The sequence below is a fragment of the Pezoporus occidentalis genome, unplaced genomic scaffold, assembly GCF_034315485.1.
Source record: "Pezoporus occidentalis ecotype Australia unplaced genomic scaffold, CSIRO_AGI_Poc_V1 ctg52, whole genome shotgun sequence".
Classification (NCBI taxonomy): domain Eukaryota; kingdom Metazoa; phylum Chordata; class Aves; order Psittaciformes; family Psittacidae; genus Pezoporus; species Pezoporus occidentalis.
Genome location: NW_026915858.1, coordinates 536194 through 558126, shown reverse-complemented (window position 1 = coordinate 558126; position 21933 = coordinate 536194). Strand labels below are relative to the sequence as shown.

The window sequence follows — 21933 nt, the reverse complement described above, 5'->3', positions numbered from 1 at the left end:
TAACATGTTGGGCTTCCAAATGTTGTAACTGCAGTTTCATCGCTCTGTTGACAGTCTAACCTCAGGTGCTTATCACTTGAAATCACCAATTTTTTTTTTTGTCTTATGGCTGTCTCCAGTTTGTGGCCTCTTGCCTAATTTGTAGAGCAAGGAAGAGATCTGGTAAGGGTAAACTTCAATAGTTAAAGCAAATCCAGGAGTGCATTTTCAGTATAAATGGAAGAATAACTTTTTGAACTGCTCATTAGGTAGTCAAAACAAGACTACCTTGGTGAGTGATAGGAAAGAGACCCTGAGGAGAATCCCACAGAACTGACATATGATGGAGATTGTTAGAGCATTCTCTAAAAAATATGGTTTAATTTGCTTCCCTTATGAACAGCCAACACCAAGGAAATTGCATATAGAGGTTTGGCTTTGAGTAAATTAAAAATAAGCAGTTTAAAGACTATTTTGAAAATAAAGGGTAGTAAGGTAGGATTCCTAGGAGGAGGTTGCTTTAGCTTCCTTGAAATAGGATATGCTGAATATCAATGGAATGATTAAATGAAATCTAGTTTACTCGTGCGCTAGCAAGCTGCCTTAAGGGTGCTTTGAATACTTCTGTTTAAACGGAGTAGTGTATTTCTGATTTAAACTGATGTAACACTCAACTCTTATCCCTTTGGCAGGGATGCATCAGCATAGATTGTTGTTTGGCTTTTTTTTCTTAGCTTTTTTAGAAGGTAGTGCCTACTGTGCTTCTTGCATATAAACTTATGTTTCTTCCATTTTGATAGAAAACACATCTGTAACCTATGTTTTAGCACTTCAAATTAAGCAAGACATCTGTGAGTTTTCAGTAGAATTAATTTTTATTTGACAAACCTGCAACTAAATTAAACTAAAATAAAAATTGTTTCTTTGTATCTTTGCTTACTTTTTCCAGGTTTCTTCTTAGCCTTCCGCACTTAGTAATGGACTTTAGGGGGAGAACAAGTGAAGCACATACTTTACTTATTTTTCCTTCAGTTATGCAGTAACCGCAGTGTTTGCAAGGAATCAAATATTGGAGGCTCAATTTAGTGATGTAAAATCTGAAATTTTAAATGCAAGGCAAATAATCATCTTAGTTTTGGAAGAACAGCTACTCATTTGGAAAATACACCTTGGAAAATGCTTCTATCTTTGCCATGGCTCCTAAAATGAATTAGACTTCTAAATTATAGTAAGGAATGTATATACATACAAGCATATGCATCTGTTTTCAGTTTGTTAGTCCCATTCTGGATGTTAACATAGTAGGGTATGGATAAGCAGCATAATAACTATGTAAAAAAACCAAAAGGCATCCTTTCTAACAGCAGACTGGTTTCTCTGAAAGCATTAGATAAATACTATGTTAGTTTAAAATTTTAAGATTCTTCCACTTTAAAAATAAGGTTTTTTTTCTAGGCTCTAGTCCAATGTGAGCAGCTGAAAAGTAAGATGGAACAGCAGAAGAATCATTTTGAAAGGGAATTAGCTGCCCAGCTAAATAAGATGACTGATGAAAAAGAAACACTGGGGGAAGAAATGAAGAAGGAAAAGGAGGACTTGGCAGCAATGGTATGAGTTGGTTTTTATTTCATTTATGTATTACAATGAGCATATTGTCCTCAAACTTTCTGTTTGATTGTCTTTCATTTTGTTTCAATTTGAGACCTCAGTAAATCACTTCTGTTATTGCTTTAAAGCAGAGATAAATAAGTGATCCTATGAGTTTGAACAACTGGATTTTATATAACTAGATATGTAGTAAATTGTTGATGTTGTACATTTTATTTTAGTTTGCATATTTTCTAATGTACTTTGTCAAAGTAGGTTTAAGTAATACATGATGCATGGTTTGTACTTACCTTCTTATAAAGATTATGTAGGTTGACAGGTCAAGTGTTGAGAAGTTAGCACATTTCGCATTTAGGATTCTTTGCTACTTTGAGCTTACATATGCATATATATTAATGTTACAGTATAATATATGTTATAATTGCATTCTAATATGGCATTTTTCAGAGTAATCTTACCATATGCTTAATTTGACCACCTGCAGAAATGTATTAGGATCTCTTTTATCCTTTTACTGATGTTTATAAAATCTCTGAGGCAGAATCTGTCTCATCATGAGGGAAACCTCATGCTAACAGGATGCACTTCTAAGGCAATTGGAGAAAGAAATGGGAAGAAGAGTAGAGAGATAAATGCTTCATGAATTAGTGGGTTTCATGATTGTTTGATGTGCAGCCTCTTCAACCATTTTCTGGGGGAGGTTTGGAAACAATATAGTGAATTTCTCTTCTCAGTGTAGGCTTTTTCCATATTTTAGGGCTCCTTTTAGAAATAAGCCATACAGTTTATACAGTCAGGAGAGTACAGACTCAACAGGGTAAACTATGTGTTTAAACTGAGGAGGTTCTTTAGTAGTGTTGTTGCTTGTAAAATGGCCAGAAAGCTATTTAAATAAAGAGGAAACCAAGGTGGTACAGTTGTATTTCTGATATTATGAGATGGTAGAATAATGTTTTGGAGCTGCTACAGGAAGTCAAAGCCTTTGGCTCTAGTTCCAGATATAAAAACAGGAAGTACAGTGATAGAGGCTAAGGGATATTTAAGAAAGTGAGCTGTTGTAAGTGATCATCAGAAACCTATTGTCAGGGAAACAGAAATAAAAACAATAACCTTACACAGGAGGCGGTGAGACATTATTAAGCAATTCCTTGTGTGAGTACTTGCTATCTATTGGAATTATCCTTCATATGCACTTAATTGTTTAGTTACAAATCTGCTTTAGAACAGCGTATGCACTCCAATATACAGCCTATAGGCAAGCATTTCATACCATTTCTTGGTAGAATAATTTATTTCATGTCATCACATTACTGTTTTTCAACACCCACTGAGATGTGTTTTACTGGAACTAATACCCATTTTGAGTAGTTGCAGTCTTTCTTTTAAATCCTGTATAGATATTAAATGACATATAGTGACACAATGATGATGTGATGCGTGGAAGCTAAAGATAAAGGATAACTTTGTAGAAAACTATGATTTATATGCATGATTTATGCCTATATATGATTAACTACTTTTTTGTTTCAGGATTATGAGGTGGTAGAAATGGTATATTGTGCATTAGGTCAACCTTCCTGTCATTATTTTATCTCTTACTTTATGAAGTGGTTTGAAGGGGAGAAGTGGTATGATACATAAATTAGGTGGATGTCTAATGAGTGAAAGATAGTTATGAATGTGTAAACCTCTACGTTTGGCTTTGAATTCTTGTAAATTAACCTAGAACTGTCAGACACCATCATTTCCACTTAAATTAGTAAGTTTCAGGTGTAAATGGCTGAAGGGTCACTGCCTCTGTTTTATTGTTACATTTTTTTACCATTCAGCAGAATTTGATCTGAATTACCTTAGAATTTTTAGCATACTATTTTTATGGTTTTTGTATGTCATGCATTGATCTGTACTGCTGAAATGCTTTCTGAATTTGAAAATTAAATTATCATTTGTAATTGCAATGACAGTTTTCTTTAGCTGGGGCACATGATTCAGTTTAAATCCATCTACATAAGAGTGGTAAGAAGGTGTTAAATAGTACTTTTACAGCTACAAGACTAATGCAACTAGCTGCTTCTGACACTTTGTCTGTACTAACAAGTTGTGGAGACTAGTCCAGTTGATTAAAAGTTTCAAATAAACTACTGTGTGATAAATTAATTCAAAATAATGAACCTGTTGATAAAATCATTTTGCTCCATTCTGTTATATTTTAAAATTATATTATATATATTTTAATGTATATATTTAACAGTTTATTATATTTTTAATGCTATGTGTTTTGGCTGTGTACAGTTGCCTTTAAGTAGAAAGTCCCCCAAGATTTTGACCTGCGGTTGGTCAAGTCGCACCATTACAATGTTCTTGGGCTTTTTGCAGGTCACAGCCATGTCTGAGAATGTGGCCATGTTGGAGGCTAAAGTAGAGAGAATTGCAAGGGAAAAGAGCTCCCTAGCTAACCAGTTAGAAGAATCACAACATCAGCTTGTATCTCATGAAATGGAGATGAATAAGGTAGGTGCATTTATAAATGATTATTGAGCTTCATTTTCCTTATCATTGTGACCTGAAAGATGAGAATTTTTTTCTTTCTGCATTTTCCTCTGTATTGGTAAAGAACATGTGATTAATATAAACTTCATTTGGATATCACAGGGGCACAGTCTTACAAGTAAAAAGATAACTTTTTCAGTCGGCCAAGTCATCTTGTGATGCAAAAGCTGAGGTAACTTGCAGACCAAGCAGACCGCTATTAAAAACTGTAACCCAGTGTTTCATTAAAAATTGCATTTGGTGGGAATGAGACGGTATAGTAGTCAACACTATCTCATAATTGATACCTCTGGGACATGCAGTGCTTAAACAAATCACTGTTTTTCAAATACTCTCCTGTAGAATTTGTATGTATTATAGTGCTTTATTCATTAATACTGATGATATGCCTTTTTAAAAGAGATCTTAGTAGGAATTATAGCTTAACATCCATCTATATATGTGTATCACTTCTGAGTGCTTCATTTTGCGCATTTCTCAATCTATTAGAACCTTAATGTGGGTCATAACATGAGAAAGAAAAAACAATTGCCATCCAAAATTTATTCTGGGAGATGACACATTGTTAAAATTATTAGTTTTATTAGCTTAATTTCATCATTCATTTGTGATAGAAATAACTTCAACTTTTTGGAGATGAGGGCCTGCTAAATTTCTGTAGAATAGACAATCTGAGAATTCAAATTTGTTACAGCCTCTTGAAATGTATATACCTTACCAATAATCCTGGGCAAGTCCTGTCTCCCATGTCATTAATTGAGAGGTTTTGGGGAGCAATTAATTCTTTAGGCCTCTATAGATTTCTGGAGGCGTTTTCAATAGTTCCTGTTTTCCTCTGCTGTTCTTCCTGGTAGAAATAGCTGAAAGTATTGCAGAAAATGTATAGCAAGAAGTCATTCAAACTTATTAGAAAATTGAATTCAACTTCAGCTGAAAAACAAATGAGGGAGCATTTTCAGACTGTCAAAATGGTTCAGTTTACCTTTTCTGAAACACGCTTCTGATTTTCAGAGTGGGTTCACAGATTGCTTGCACCACTTACAGGGGTGAAGAGGGGTAAGAAAGGTGTTAGGTATGAATATCCATTGGTCCGGAATGAACAATTTTATAGCCTATTGATTTGAGACTGTCTCTTAGGAGAATGATACTGTGGTTCCAATCCCCTTATCAGTTAATATTAATTAATACAAAGTTGAATAGGTGGCCACCTTGCAGTAGCTACGCTGTGTTTTTATTGCATTGTCCCGAGAGACTGGAAAACTGCATTTGTGTACTGAATTGAGAAGACTCAAACATCCTGGAGGAATGTTCTGACCATTGAGCCGTTGGGACTATGGGCATCACCCTGACCTTTTTTATTGGCCATGTAAGAAACATCTGTGTCCGCTTGTGAATCTGACTCTTATTTCCAAACTCAGTTTGCCATTATTATAAAGAGCAAATAGTAACATTTTTCGAGTTTTATCTGAAATATTTTTTTTTGCATGCACCAGAAGTCAGGGAAGGAAAGTTTGGACTGAATCTCTTTCCTTCATTCTGAACTACAAGGAGACTAAAAAAAATCCATTAGGACAGCACCATCTGCTGATTCTTCTGCGTCATTCACTTTGTGCAATATATGGGGGAGCCAAAGGCGAGGATGGCTATATTTTTTAATTTCCTTAGAGGAAGTGACATATTGCACTTCTTTACATCCTTCATACAAAGGGAGAAGGTAGAAAGACAGGATTGGCAATCTATGCAGCTGCATCTTAGGGTTTTTTTAGTTGCAAATGGTATTTCAGTATTAAAAACAAAAAAAAATGAATCATGCTTCAGAACTTTGCCAATCTTCAGAGCATTTGCTACCTTGTGTTATTTGCAACAGGGCTGAATTCACAAGCTGTCCTTTGAATTTGTAAGTGATGCTGCTTCTTAAAGTTGTGACAACTGGTTTTCTTTTTTCCTAAGGTGATTTGATTGTGGTATGCATACTTACTTTTACCCTTATTTTCTTTATAAGAAGAAGGAAAAAATAATAGCGAAAATAAGGTGAGAGACTAAAAACCAGAAATTAATTTTGCTTGTAGAATTCGTGTGAGGAGATTGTTGAAAAGTGCAGAGGATTGTAGCAGCAAATTAAAAATGTGCATGTCTAGGAGGCAAGTCCAGTGAAAGAATCTAAGTGGGGCAGGGAAGCAGAGTGAGTTGGAAAGGAAGTTCTTTAGCTGCAAGTAAACACATTTGGGTTCTTATTAGGGAATGTGCGTGTATTTATGCTTGGTTAAGGTCAAATGATCAGGCACAGATTGGAGGTGCTTGCACAGGATAAGGACAAAAAGGGGACAGCTTATCCACAATCCTTCTCCATTCTGAACAGATAAGATCAGATAGAATCCTTAAAAAAATCTTAGAGTGGGAAATGGGAGAATAATATCCCTGTACGGCAGCCCTGAAAGTTGTGGGAGGGGTTGGTGTTGAGTGCTTTTTTCTTTCTTTCCTTTAAACCCTCCCCAGACTCTCTGAAGTTCAGCTGCCTTCAGGTGGAAAGGAATGAGTAGATATCATAACGAACATCCCAAACACAGGGAATGATTATTCCCTTTGTAGAAGTGATACTACATTTCTTTAAATGTTGGTTTGATCTCTTTCTTCTGGCCCATGCACATATTTGAATTAAGCTGTGTTTTCAAAGAATTTGTCTTCAGTTTGCAGTAAGTCTATAATGCTCTGATCTGACTTTGAAAATTATTGTATTAACATCTAAACATTTTCTTTCTTAACAGTGGTGAAGTGGCAAGATAAGAAATTATGTTCTTATATAGGAGTGTGATAGATCTAGATTTTGAAACTTTTAGGTTTTGAAAGTGTTGACATAGATTTTTTTTCTTGGGATTTTATAGAGAAAGGGAGAAGAATGTAAACCCAGCAACTGTAGTTTAACTGTATTTAGTAGCACATACATTTACAGCATAAATATTTATACTTAGCGAAATCTTGATCCGAATATAATTGAATCTAGAAGGCACTGCATATTTCAAACTTAATGACCATATAGAGCATTCTGATCCACCTTTTTATATAAAAACATTTACCATATGTAGTCTTAAAATATCTGTAAATTAAAATATGTTGCATTTAAATGACCTGTAGAGGGCACCAAAAGATCTAATTGCAAACCCTGGGCTATTGATTCTTCAAGCTACAGATCATGTTGTCTGTATAATCTAACAGGTGTGTGGAGAAATGCGCTATCAGTTGAATCAAACCAAAATGAAGAAGGATGAGGCAGAAAAGGAGCTCAGAGAGTACAGAACAAAAACTATAAGGGAGCTTGAAATTAAGGACCAGGTAAGAGATAATACTGCTATAGCTTTGCAGTTATTAGAAGCCTAAGTAGGGTTATTTCAGAAGCTGGAATGATTCGTTTTTCTAATAGTGGTCATTTATTACTGCTAAATGGTTTCTAAATTAATGGCAACAAGCCAGCTATTACCATTAAATCAATACCTCTTGGTTATCTTATTCTTGTTGTCAGCCCTAGTATGTTCAGTTTTACATAATACTCATCCCATGCTTTCATGTAGAATTACTCTGTCATATGTATTCATACAGTGTACTTAAATTGTATGTACTGTATACATATGCTTATATCCTTTTTCTCACAAATAAATCCACACATAATTACCTGTACATGCAGCCTGACAAAACATTAAAGACTTAAGTATAACCTAACAATACCAACAATGAAAATCATTTATCTTCCAGTTTCTTTAAAGATTTGAGGTTAATGAATGCTGGGATTCAGAGAAAAGTTTAAAACAAAACAAAAATAGCCTTCTAGAAAAAATGACTATATTAAAATTCCACTAGGCATTAATTGTTGATTATCTAAAGCTGTGGTTGATTATAATTCAAAAACCAGTACATGCCTTACAGGTAGTCTGTGAGAAAGCATCCCATGCAGTAAGAAAGATTATTAGAGTAACCTGCAACATACTTGGCAAACAGCTTGAACAGGTGTAATCTGCAGCTTTTGAAGTGCCCTTTTTGTTGAGGTTCTATCTGTTTTTCTGTAGGTATTCAAACTTCCAGTTATTCCTTCATAAGTTGTGATTTCCACATGAGTGGATGTCTTCTGAATACACAGGTGTATAAGATGCACATTAGGGTACTTCTTTTTAATATGCATTTTGTTATTAGAGCAGCCTATCCAACAGGTTTTAAATAATTCTTTTTTCTTGTAAATAAGTGAACAAATCCATTCTTTTGTAAAAATATATGTAGGGAAAAATGCAGTATTTCTAAAATTATGTTTTCATTTACCAGTTCCCCGAAATCTTCCTGTAGGACAGTAAGTTTTTCACTTAATAAAGTATGATCTTAAGCTGGAAGCAATATTAATTCAAATTATAATCAGAAGCTAAAAATCCAAAAGATAAGCTTATTTAATAAAATAACTCTTCAGTATGTATGGAAAATCATACAGTACAGAAAAACAGTGGCCTTAAAGCATTTTGTTTTCAGGGTTGGCTTTTTTTTTTTTTCACTCTTGCATCCTTTAGGCCCAAGGACACTTTGAAAAACAGAAAACAGGCTTGTCGTCTGTGTCTTGACAGATATCACAAATAAAAGAGTTGGCATAATCTTGGCATACAAATAAAACAAGATGTGTTTAATAAGATATTTGAAGAAGTATCTTGGATTTTAAATCCTGTTCTCCAACTTGCTTCAGGATTGCCTTTTGAACAAATTGTAAAATTTAACAAAATATTTTAACCTCCTGTATCGACATGCTGGTATTTTGTTCAGTGCGTGAATGAATATACCAAAATGTGATGATTTATAATTTGATATGAAGTGAAGCGATGGGAGGGGGTTTCCTATAAGCAAAGATTATTAGAATAATTATTTATAGAAAATAATTATATTGTTCAAATACGATTGTTGGTTCCTCAAAAAAAAGGAAAACAAACCATTCTGAAATTCTCAGGCTCAGCATCTAATAGCTGTTTTATACCTGTGGCTCTAGTAACCAAGAAAGTTCTGTATAGGTTCTAATATTATTTAACATGGTGAAAGGCAGCCAGAAAGAGTGTATGTACATTTTGGGGCTTTGGTTTTTGTTTATTTTGGTTTGGCTGGTTTTTTGGGTTGTTTGGGGTTTTTTGTGTGGTTGTTTTTTTTGGTTGGGGTTTTTGTGGTTTTGGGTTTTTTTGGGGTGGTTTTGTTAATTTTTTTAAAATCAATTTTTAACAGATGTTAATAAGTCATTGAAAATTATTTCATTTAAATGAAATGAAAACATTTCAATTGCGTATATGTTTGTATTTAAAGAAAATCCTAAAATGTTTCATCTTATATGGCACTGAATAGCAATGTTCTTTGGTCCCTCAGCCATGACCCGACCTTCTGGCTAAGGGACAGAGTTGATACCTTCCTTTGCCACCATCTGTTTGTAATAAATACATATTTATTTTTTTTTAATAGAGAGACAATAAGGTATGAGTATTTTTGTATTAATTCTATGTTAACTCTGTATTAGATGGTGCATTTTTCTTTTGTAAAAGCAAAGAATTCTATTTCATATTGTCTTTTGATATATCCTGAAAGTGAGTTCACTGTTTCTTGAGGCATGGTTGTATTTTTAATTGTGTTTTTAAAAGATGTATTTTAGTTTAATCCCTTTTTAAAAGTCACTATATGTAAAGTTATTCAGGTGTGTCAGAATAGGCAGAAATCCCCATACGTACGATTCAGGATCATCAGATACGTCAGTAAATACAGATGTGGATTTATCGTACACTCATATTTGTAAAGTTCTTCAAAACTGGATTTATATCAGTTAGGAAAATTAAAGGGAGTATATATCTTTGGTCTGAATCTCTTTTATTTTAATATCTCTTTTCCTATCTTTATTACTCAGGACTAATAACAAATATTGGCACCTTTGTATGATTGCCTATTAATAATATTTTACATGAATATTTCTTAAAACTTAAGAAGCAATAAGCAATGCTATCGTTTAAATTGAATAAGTGTTTTGTAATATCATCCATCATGATCCTGATTAACATTAGGATTATGGAGTGAGGTATGGGGAGAGAGACATAGACCAAACAGTTTCTCTACACAAAAACTGCATCTGTTCATCTGGCCCAGTATGTTTCAAAGTAACATAACCTACTGCCCTTTCTTTTTGTCTCTCAGCCCTCCCATTGTGGATGTAGCTGTGCAGAAATAACAGTGACTTAATACTTTTCCTTCTTAGGAGCAAGCTTTGTAAGTTATACAAGTATAATGCCTTCATGGCAGTAAACTGTGTCCACACTAGGGGTTGTACTAGCACAGCTATATCAGAGAAAAGTCACGCCCTAACCTAAATAGCTGTTATCAGAACAAAAATTATGTGGCATATTTGACACAGCAAGACTTCACTTTTACAATACTTCTTCTGTGAATCTGGAAGCACTGCATGGCATAATTTGTGCATTTTTAATAGAAATCAGACTTCTGACACCATGAAATCGTTTTCTCAAATTAGCATCACTTGCTCTTTTCTGCTCTGCATTAGAAAAATAGAAATGAATTATGCTGTTAATAATTTGCTTTCTGTTTGTCTGTAAATCAGTTTTACTTGGTTTGTAAAATCTTGCAAGTTTCAGCCTGTGAAAGTGAAAACAGTTTTGCAGTAGTGGTTCATGTAGTCCCAGCCAATTTGGGTGTCATCCTTATTAGATTGTTCTGACTGGTAGCATTGCGCCACTGGGAGTTGTGGTCTCCTTGTAATAAAGCAATAAGACATGTTAAATCCAGCTTCAGAAACTAACTGAGGGTTTTAAATTTCATTTTGCCATGTTTTGACATATCAGGTAAATTCTTTGTGTAGAAATAAATCCAAGCTTGTAATCTTAACCTGTAAAAAATCATTCCTTTAATACTGTCTTTAAAATTGGGCAAACACAATTTGAAGCAGGGGATTACAGAATTCTGTCACATACAAGGTAGGCGACAGAAAGAAAACCACTAGAATGGTTTTTAAGTAAGAGCTCCCTGCATGGAAGTTCATGAGCCCAAATAAAAAGTTGGAGTGTCAGTGATATGCACAACCTATACGACTGGAAAGAGCTACACATCAAAGCATTTTTGTGTAGTATGACAGAGCCTAAATGATGTCTCTGTACACTATAGACTGACAATTTTGCATACAAATAAAAATCTGGCAAAATTGCTGTCCAAATGCATTTTGCCAAAGGGTATTTTGGGAACTTTTATCTCATTTGTCATAAATCCGTGATTTATAGTAACCTAATTTAGACACTGTAAGTGGAGAGATTACTGACTCTGTCTTCATCAGAAATAACGCAGGCCAAGAATTTGGGTGTGATCCTGGAAATGCTGCAGAGTGTGTGATGCAAGACCAGTGCAACCTTCTAAAGACACTGATTCACTGAACTATCTTTAGAATAGGTATCAGGCTTCCATGAGTTGGGCTTTGAAATGCTATTGTTTTTCACAAGCTGGGACATTCAGGATATCACCAGATGTTTCAAAACTTAGAAGTTTTAATAATACTGGTTAAGATAGGTTAGGATTATGTATTATGTATATTTGTGTAACAGTCCTATACCTACAATTTTGTGACCTCGTTACTTTAAGAAGATGCTCAGGAAGTTCTGTTTTGAAAGGAAAATCTGTTAAATCAATAAACATTCTTGAATATTCTTTGGCAGGGAGGAATAACTCAAAACCTAAAAGATAGCTTGGAACTTTTAACATCAAATTTTCTTACCTGATCTGACCTTGAGTAGCAAAAGGTCTTCTTTCCTGTTCTGCCTTAAAAGTAGCAAACCCAAATTGCTATTGGACAAGAAAGCATTAAAAAAATGTGACAACCTTTTCTGTACTGAGCTCTTTTTAATATCTCATTTTCAGTTTTGGGCATTCAGTGCACTAGTTTAAAAATGGGTAAATAAGGAGGGAGTAAAATGATAGTACCTTATGCCTTGCTTTGATAAGACATTTCTGACCTGTTCAGGAGAAACGTCATTCTTTTTTATAACTGAACTTATAAGCTCATTTCAAGATTTTTGAGGAAAATCATTGATCTACAATATTGATCTGCAATATATAACAAAAGAAATGTTTAATATGTAACAAAAGAAATGTTTCATTTCAATTGTGATATGGCTGCTGCTGCTCTGCTGTGACACTGTTTTCCTCTGTCAGCCACAGATTCCTGAAGTATCAGTAGTATGAGCAGCCTTTATTAAATTTTTTGTCATATTTCCATAAGAACAATCCTTGGGACTGGGATTCCCAGTAGTAAAATTTTCTGTTGTGGTGTGTATCTATGTTTCTGTCCTGGTCTGTTTTCCCCTAAGCAGCTGGCCTGCTAGGAGGAATGACCCAGTTGGTAATCGGGATTTTGTTGTTCACAGGTGTAATTGGCCTATGTAATCTTGATGCAGGTTCTGTCATCCAGTGTGATGTCACCCCATCAGTGTGTGGAAAGAGAAAATCATTTATGTGCATTATTCAAATCAGGAAAAGAATTGCATAGTTCTTGGAATACTGTTATAAGCATTGGTTTTCTTCTGTTGTTTTTTTTGTTGTGGTTTGTTTTTTTATTTTTTTCTTAGACTCAGAAAATAGTTGCTTTATCAATAGTCCTTGTCCCAGTGATCAGAAAAAAACAAGTGTAAAAGTCCCTGATTATCACTTGTTGATTGTCACTGCATAGGTTTTCTTCCCAGCTATTCCTCAATGATCTCCAGGAAAAAAACAGTCCCACATCAATAATCTCAAATATGTGTGTTTGAAAACATAAAAGGAGGAAATTTTGTTCTCTCCTGTTTTTCAGTAATGAAGTAGGAGTAATCTCCTTCCTTTTTTTTTTCCCTATGCATCTCTGTTTGTCTGAAATTCCTTTATCATCAAGCAAACCATCTATTTTGCACCACCCCATTCTGCCTGTCCCCACCTCCCCTGAGCACTCCATTAGAAAAACCAAACCGAACTCTTGTTGCACTGTGGAACAAAATCACTTTCTTATCTCTGTTGATGGCTGTTGAGCTAATCTCTAGTACAGCAATGTTGTCTTTTAAAATGTGACTGTAGTAATCTCCATGGATTGGAAGTTTTGTTCGTGAAATAGTACTGCAGTCCAAATATTTTGGCAAATTGAAAACAAATATTTTCAGGGAAATAATGAGGTAAAATCCTTGTATAGCGTGTTTCAGCCATTCATTCTTGTCTGTTTCCCAGGGTATGTATCCACAATATCCAGGGGCCATGCTGCTCTTCAAGAGTTTGCGTAATGACAGGCACCTAAGATTATTGCTAATTAAAAAAGTGAGTGTGTGTGTGTGTGTGTGTGTGTGTGTGTGTGTATTCATATATACTTAACAGTGTGATCTTTTTCTTGATTCAGCTAACAATTACAGATAGGAAGTTTACTTCAACAAGACTTAAAAATGTGTGCATTTTAGAGCATCCCACCTACGTGCCATTTGCAGGAAGCGCTTCCAGCATCCCTACTCTTCCTAGCAAACAGCAGTGTCCTGTCTCTGTTAATCTCCAGTCTTTTTGGAAGCAGAGGGTGTGTGGCTGTTGACCTTTGCTTAGGTAACGGCTCTCATCTTAGGGCTCTACCTTTTAGTGGAGCACATAGGGTGTCAGAGTACTGGGGTGTCATGGTACTGCCAGGTGCCAGTATATTTCTTTGCAGTACAAGTGACAAGGTGGTCACCAAACTACTGCTCTTTGAGGAAGAGTCCCACCAGACCAGGCTAGAATAGCAGCTATCCAATAAGTTGCTTACCTAGGTTATGGCTTTACTTGTCTCTCTGGTCTTTAGAAGCCAAAAAATTTGTGAGGCAGCAGTAAGGAAAATCTGTTAAAGGTGTGTTATTAGGGTTACTTCTTGTATTTCTGCTCACGCTAGTTGCCTTTGTCATGAAAGGTTTTCAGATTCCTGTTTTGGGCTAAATGATTTGTAGAATCTGCAGTTGTCTTATGATTTTTATGAACTGAACTCTTTGAAAGAATTCATCTCTGTAGACTCTTTTAAGCCTTTTTGGATATTGTATTTTGTACTATTTGATGTGTATATCTTCTTAGGTTTATAATAAATCTGCTTCCAGAAAGGAGGTTCTCCTTTAAAACCAAGTTTAGTTTCCATAACTGCATTGTTATCCTCATTCAAATTTGAATGCAGCAGTAATTCATACAGAGTGCAGAAGGGAGAAAAACATTGTTGGGACGTGGCGGGGGTTAACCTCATGATGGCCTTAACTCTCTTTAAAAAGTTGGATAGTTTTTCAGGTGCAATATGCTATGTCAGATGGCCATGCCTGGGAGGTCTGAGGTTTAGAGACCACTCAGAACCTAGAGTTGCTTGATTGATATCAGGATTAGGATAGAAATGACTGCAACTGACACCTCCTGCATCAGTCCGTACTGATGGCCATCTTTCCTCCAAATAAAATACCTCAAATTCTTGCTAATAAAACATAGTCTCATTTTGTTGCTTTTTAAAAAACACTAATTTTTGTAGTATTATTACTTTTCATAATAGGACATGATGCTTCTATCCCTGATTAATTAGTATATCAGAAAGTAAAGAAGGCAACATATCGTGATTGTTGTTAAAGAGTGCAAAAATTTCCTGTTACTGTTATATATAATATTTATATGAATGGCCATATCGGTGGCACCTCTTGGAAAGACCTTAATTATAGCCTCAGTCCTGTGCAGTGATCTCATTGCTTTGAAAGGCTACTTTAGTAAATGAAACTAAGCATGTGAGCATGAGGCCTGTAAAATTTTACTGTGTGTTAATTTGAACTGTACGTGCTTTTATAGATGGTGATTGCCTTTTGGGGATGTACCTGCAAATATCAACCACCACAGTAATTATACTTTATTTTTTATTACTGTGTATTTATTCTTCTAATTTTTTGGTTCTATTTTATGCCCCTTAAAGCTTTTAGTAATGGTGAAGAAAGTAGTACAAAACAAAAAGAAAGTACTGTAAATTCACAAAAACATTTTCTTCTTCCAGAATTATTTTACTGCAGAATTTGGGAAATGGTATAGTCAGTGCGCAATTTATTTTACAGGTTATATTGTGTCTTTTCTTACCTGATGTGTGAGCATACTGAATAGCAGTGGATGTCATAAATCATTTGGGTTTAGTATATTTTTCATTTTTTTTAAAGGTCTTTTAAAGTTGTTTTTGCATTTACTTCAGAGTACAAATTCTTTTATCACTGCTTAATCATTCTCATTTGGTTTTCTTTAGAAAAAAAAAAACCACATTTGTCTTCTCTGTCAGTTTGCTGCTTTTTAAAATTCTATGAAAAACATCTGCTAGTTTGGAATTTAAAGTTGCATTTTTCTGTATACAATAGAATCAGCATCAGTATGAAAAGAATTAAACAATTATTTTAATTTTTAATTTGGCTTGTTTTGAATGAAATTATTATTTCATTTTATCAGATTTTATAGAGATAAAGAGATGTCTGGTTAATTAAACAGCACATTTTTACCACATACATAAGTATTGTTAGGTGAAGATAAATTCAGATAATTTCTGAAGAGGATACTTGAAGGTTGATCTCGTGTTTGAGAAATCATCGTTTATGTTTTCCAGTAAATTGCATTTATGTCACTGAATGAGCATCTTCGGTGGGTTCACCTAAAAATGCATTGTGAAAATCAGAAGATAATTTGTAAATTCATCATAAACTAATGAATGAGGACTGAAACACTTATTTTAAGTGCTTTCAGGAAAAAATATAGAAGGGTCCTATATGCTTCAAAGTGGAAATCTTAAAAGATAAAGTGTTAATACTGAAAAAAGAGTAATTATTTTAGAACAGGATCTTACTGCAGTGGTGCTTCACTATCGCTTTAATTTTTGTTTAGTAAAAGTTCTTTCTTGTAGCTAAATGGGGTATGCATGCAGAATTATGCTGATGTGTTCCAGCTTACTAATAATGATGTTTCTTGTCCTGAGGTTTCGCCTGCCATCTTGCAATGGCAAAGCACCTGTTGATATTCCTGGGAGTTTATAGACAACTACAGTGCAAGACAGATTAAATAGTACTTTTAAAATTATGTGCAGAAGTAGTAAGAATATTAAAGTTGTGGAGTTATGCACCAGAAGTTGCCTGTTCCAACCTTAATGTAGTCTTGTTGTACGTATGCATTATGATAATTCTGTTCCTTGTTATACTGAAAATCTGTTTCAGATTTTCTTAAATGCAAGATTGTCATCTGTCTTTTTGCAATTCTGTGCTCCATCTCTTGTCTCTCACTTACATTGAAAAGTTAAGTACCTTGAAGAAATACTCTCTGATCATGTTGTAAAAAGCTGTATCACAGGTGATAGGCACTGAGGGATCAAATTAACACTGCATGAGAAGCAGAGTTGTCAACAAAATACTTTAGTTGGTGGGTTTGTTTCTGTTTCTCTCCCTACAATTATGCTGGGGCCCAGATAGCAGATACAGAACTGCTTGTAGCTTTCCAGTAGAAGAAATGGCAACTAAATGTAACAGAAAAAGTAGTTTGAATCTGAGTAGTTTTGGATGGATGCTGCCTGATAAGGTTCCTCTCAAGATCAGTGAAGAAGATTAAATGGTTCTGTAATTTCTTTGTATTTTAAGTTGTTATTAATTGTGATGACCTAAAGATGGGCTGGACTTGCCATATTTTAGGATAGAGTATATTTGTTAGCCCGCTATAGTTTGCAAGAGAGAGGAGGGTTGGCTTAAATCGTATGAACAAGTCTCAAGTGCTGAGGCTTTGTATTTTTCAACCTATTATCTGAGATTTTCAACCAAAGTCACATGTAGCGTTCAGAGTATGGGCTGTCAGTTTTAAACATGGTGATTCATGACTCCAGCCAAATTATTTTCAATTAACCTTTTCAGGTGTTTCAAAAGGAAGAATTTAGTTGATACCCTTAAATTGCCTGGTTTCTGAGTTCCTGTTAGCTTCTTCTCTTGGGTGGCATTTTTCTGCCATCCCTTTCTCATGAGGTTCTCTGCTGTTGGTCATTGGCCAGAATCCTCATGCAGAATTCTTACTTTTCATATATCTCACACTCTGAATACCTCTAAATATTGGTGTTTTAAGATATATATATATACAGACATGCACAAACACATTTTGGAATTACTCATAGCAGAAGTAAAATTGTTCTTCAAAACCTATGTTTGCTTTCCTGACATTTCTTATAGAAATCATAAGACTGCTGTGAATCTTTAAAGACCCTGTCAAGGAGTGTGTCTCTGCACTTTCATGACAACTGAAATCTATGATTTCAATTCTTGGATGTATTCAATTCAACGGAAGAATGTATTCTCGGGTACAGCCCTGCAGGTTCAACATCTGGTTGATGGAAGGAGAACATTTTCACCAGAGGTTCTTGCACTTGGAATTTGCTTCCCTTCTGTGGGGCTGTGTCAAAACCTGACTGAGCCTGTTTAACTCGAGGCAATGGTTAAAGCCCATCTGTTCATTGAAACTTTTCCCTGAAGGAGTGATCTAGAGTGTATTTATGTTCTCAGCTGTGGCCGTGCTTTTTTCAAATACTTAGTTGATGCTTTTCAGCTAACTTGTGTGTTTGTTTTTTTTTAAAGGTATGCTGAATGGATGTATTCTTAAAGCAAATTCTAACAATGTTGCAGAACTCCTTATTGTTAACTTGTAAAGACAGTAAAGAGCTCGTGTCCCTATTTGCTATAAATGGAGAAATAACGTTAATGAGCTGCTGCTGTTAAGGAGAATAGAGTGTAGAGAACCCACTGAGACTTTTGTTGTTCTCTTTAAAATATACAAAAGTCTCTGGAAATAAGTGAAAATGCAAAGTATATGTAACTGAATGCCTCTGCACACCTGGTTTTAAAATATTCTGAAAGTGTAACAGGTTGTTACGTTCTTTACAGGGGAAGAGCACTACTGATTTTAAAGATAATTTTACTACCTTTGCATTTGAACTTGGAATTACTGACTTAATTTGTTAGGTGGTCTGTGTGATAAAACAAGGTGACATTCAAACTCTAATCCAAAGGTCCTTCATGAACCTTTGTTGAGATCTCTTGGGGGGAAAACTGTACATTAATTAGCAAAATAAAAAAAAAAGGAACATTATGAAACTTTTTTCTGCATGAAGAGTTTGTATTTGTCTGTGACATCATGACTGAGTGGTTTATTTTAACATTTTCATGGGAGGAAAAGAGACTTCTTACAGAGGTGATTCAAGTGCAGATATTGGGAACGAATTACATTCTGTTGTCCTTGTAGGATGTTTGCATAATTTCATTAACTAAACAAGATAGTGAGGCTTGTCTACGTAAGGAAGTTATCACAAAATAAGTTATAGTATGGATTTAAAGTATAATAGCTATTCAGCAGCGACTCCTTATAAAAACAATTTTATTCTGTACTACAAGTGACCTTTCACAGCCTAGTTAACTGAAAAACATGCAAGTTCCCTCCAGCTCTAATGGTGGATAAATATTTATGTAGGGAGTTACTGTGGAATAGTTACTGCATGATAAAATTACATTAACTTATTCTGTACCCCGCTGGTCTCCTTAAAAGCATCTGTAGGGAAAAGTATACTATTACGTGACTGATGTATTCCTACAGGTACTCATATGTTGTGTATGGACTTAGAGCATAATCATTCCTTCTAAGAATAATTGTGGAAAATGTTTAAATGCCTGACAAGATGATTCATTTAAGAGATCGTAAGGCCTGTATACTTCACTGGAACCAAGTATGTTGGTCATGCAAGCTTGCTTATCATTATTTCTAAAATAAGTGGGCTCATCAACTAAGTTAGATTTACTTACTATGTTTAGTTGGCATATAAGGACTAATGATGTTAAGATTCACAACAGCTGGTGTGTTTAGGATTCAGTTACAAGTCATAAATAACTTATTTTCAATAATGGTAAAATCACAAAATTACTTTTATTCTCTTGCATAATATTATGTGAATATGACAAAGCTGAATTCCCACGTGTCATTGCTTATGTAAGAAATAGTTCTTGTGGTCATTACTTTTGCTTTTCCTATGTCCAGCAGTTTTTGAAGATAGCTGCTGTTCTGCTGCCTTCTGGCTTTTTAACCCAGTGAATTTGGGACAGCAATACAGAAGCCTTCACACAAGAAAATGAGAAAGTGATTGATTGCATGTATCTCTTAAACCATGTAAAGTCAACAACATCCATGTGTATTAATGTCTTAAAGTATGACATGCCTTTTAGCTTTTCATATGAATATAATTTCAAATATTGCAATTTGCTTGTTTTGCAGTTTTTATCAACAAACTACTTTTTTTCTAAAACAAAAGATTGCGTGGTTTTTCAGTAGCTTTGATCACCTTAAGATCTATTGTCTTAAAATGCCTTTCTATGCATTTCTTAAATACATTCTCTTTGGTTCTATACTTTTCTAAGCAAATAGAAAAACTGGAATTAGAGCTGAATGGAAACAGGCAGCGTTTGCAACAAGCCCAGCAGGATGTGGCAGGAGCCAGAGAGGAGTGCCTAAAACTGACAGAAATGCAGAGTAAATCTGAGCACCAACTGCACCTCACCAGGTACCCCTTATCCTATTACATGCTGTAATACCAATTTCATTCTGCTAATTTTTTTGCCACAGGCTTCCCCACAGTTGTTATAGATACTTGCATCACTGACTGCTTGGGCAGCCCTCAGTCATGTTAGAAGTGGAGATTTAAATGAGTTATGAGCTACAAAGTGAGTTATGAACTATAATTTGTGGCAGTAAATTACTGGTGTGAAGAAAAGGTAATGTTCTGCTCTGAGGATGAGGTGGCGTGCTTTTGGGTAGGAAGAAGAGCAAGGAAGAGTGCAACTACATTCATCTTGTTGCTGTGTTTGGTAGGCCAGGGATACTTTAAATGTTTGAAACTGTAGTGTGCAGCAGCACCTTTAAGCATAGGAATTCTCAGATTAATAACCTGAAGTTTCTGCAGTAGGATGACCAGGAACGTGTAAATGAACATAGTCATGTAAATCTTCACTGAAGATTAAACAACCAAAAGGTAATATTGCTGTCTATGAATAGGAGGTAACCTCAATACGTGAGGAGGATGTCGCTTGGTGGAAATGTGGTATGATGCAAACACTGTGTGATGTGAGATTTTGCTTGACCATATTCCATCCTTGGATATAGCTCCCAATGCCATTTACCATACTATTCATTACACATTTCTAGAAAGCACCAAAAGGTTAACATACCAATTGTTCGTTGGAGCTTGAGTTTTGGTACCTGCAGGAACTTTTCCTTTTGCCACAGAAAATGCTATTGTCTGATTGTTTGCAAGAGTTTTGTTGGGAGTGGGGTTTTTGTTTTGTTCCGTCATCCCGCTCCACCAAGAGTGAGCATCCAGAAACCTGGCAGCTTTTACTCAGTCCTTAAGGAAAAAACTAAGTTAGTTTAAATTTGACATGGAGGGGGGGACCCTCAGATTTTTATCACTTCACAGAAGTCTGCATGTTTTTCCAAATCTTGTACTCTTTGGGCTTTGTGAGAATTCTGCCATTGAGTAAATGGAAATAAAATACAGCCTCATCTAAACTATTAAATTCAATGAATCATTTTTTTTTATTCAGCTACATTTCTGTGTAATTCAGAGCACGGTTGTTTAACAGATGGAAGAAAGTACCACTCTAACAGCCTGTATTTAGAGAAAAAATATGCTAGAGGTTAATGAACTTGAAAAAAGTTTTGGGTGAGTTGTTAAGATATCTAAAGTTTGGATTTAGCAGAACTTTATTAATAATGATTTGTTGTGATAGTTAACCAAATGGCTTACCATGCTCCTTTTAGCAAAAGGCTGATTATATGCAGTAAAGCCTGGATATCTTGGAGGAAATCTGACTAGCCAATTTTTTTTTTTTTTTTTTTTTTTTTGTGAAAATATTCAGCTTGTAAAAATGAGGACTGTTGCCTGCTTTTACATAGCAAGGTACTTAAAACTGGATACCTAACACAGATGATTCAGGTAGCTTTTCAATCTATGGTCTCTGACTCGGGAAGTTTCCGAGATGCAAATCACGGAAGGCTGGTAACAGTATTTTAGGCAAGTAATGCTCTGTGCTGGCCCTGTTCTCATATGATTTCACAGACGTCTGCTTTTTGAAACAGATGCTGAACTGCCGCAGCTTCTTTGTCTGACCTAGTGCAGCCGCTCTTCTGCAAAGTCCTGATCTGTATTTTTTTATACTTTGTTTTCATGTTAAGGCTTCTGCTCATAAGTATGCTAATAATTATTGAAATGTTTTCTGAGCTGATGTTTAGCTGTTGCAAAAACGTATACATGGAAGCATGAGAAATAGGTTCAAATCTTTCTTCTTGGTATTCCCCAAATTCTGTAATACTGTCTAGGTTTTTGTGTGCTTATCTTTGGGATGCCTGTCTGCTTCCCAGGCATACACTAGGTGATGTTGCTGTCATGGTTGAAGAACAGGGTGGGAAATGAGCTGAGAGATTCGTTGCTGCTGAACTGTTACCCATTGTGCCCATGTACTTAGATTGGTAGGGCAGGGTTAGAGATATTCTTGCACAGTAGTCTGTTTCCCTTCGCAGGGGCAAAGATCCGCTGCTGAAATGAAACTTTTCCTCAGTCTATACTCTTTTTTTGTTTCTCTCAGATCACCTGCTGCCAGAACAAGTTTTCTGTATTAGTGAAGGTGTAAAAGTTATATGTCTCTGGTGGCATTAGTTTTGCATTTTGAACTCAGCATGTTTTTAATGGATTGGTACATC

General features: G+C 35.2%; 1 protein-coding gene across 2 annotated transcripts in view; it reads left to right on the top strand.

Moving 5' to 3' along the window:
• Window positions 1–21933, top strand: part of SDCCAG8 (SHH signaling and ciliogenesis regulator SDCCAG8) — a 115110-nt gene that overhangs the window by 24253 nt on the left and 68924 nt on the right. For both annotated transcript variants that reach the window (XM_062637346.1, XM_062637347.1), the window contains exons 10-13: window positions 1435–1587; window positions 3964–4098; window positions 7351–7467; window positions 19596–19738. In XM_062637346.1, the coding sequence (XP_062493330.1) occupies window positions 1435–1587; window positions 3964–4098; window positions 7351–7467; window positions 19596–19738 (548 nt within the window). The remainder of the gene's footprint in view (window positions 1–1434; window positions 1588–3963; window positions 4099–7350; window positions 7468–19595; window positions 19739–21933) is intronic.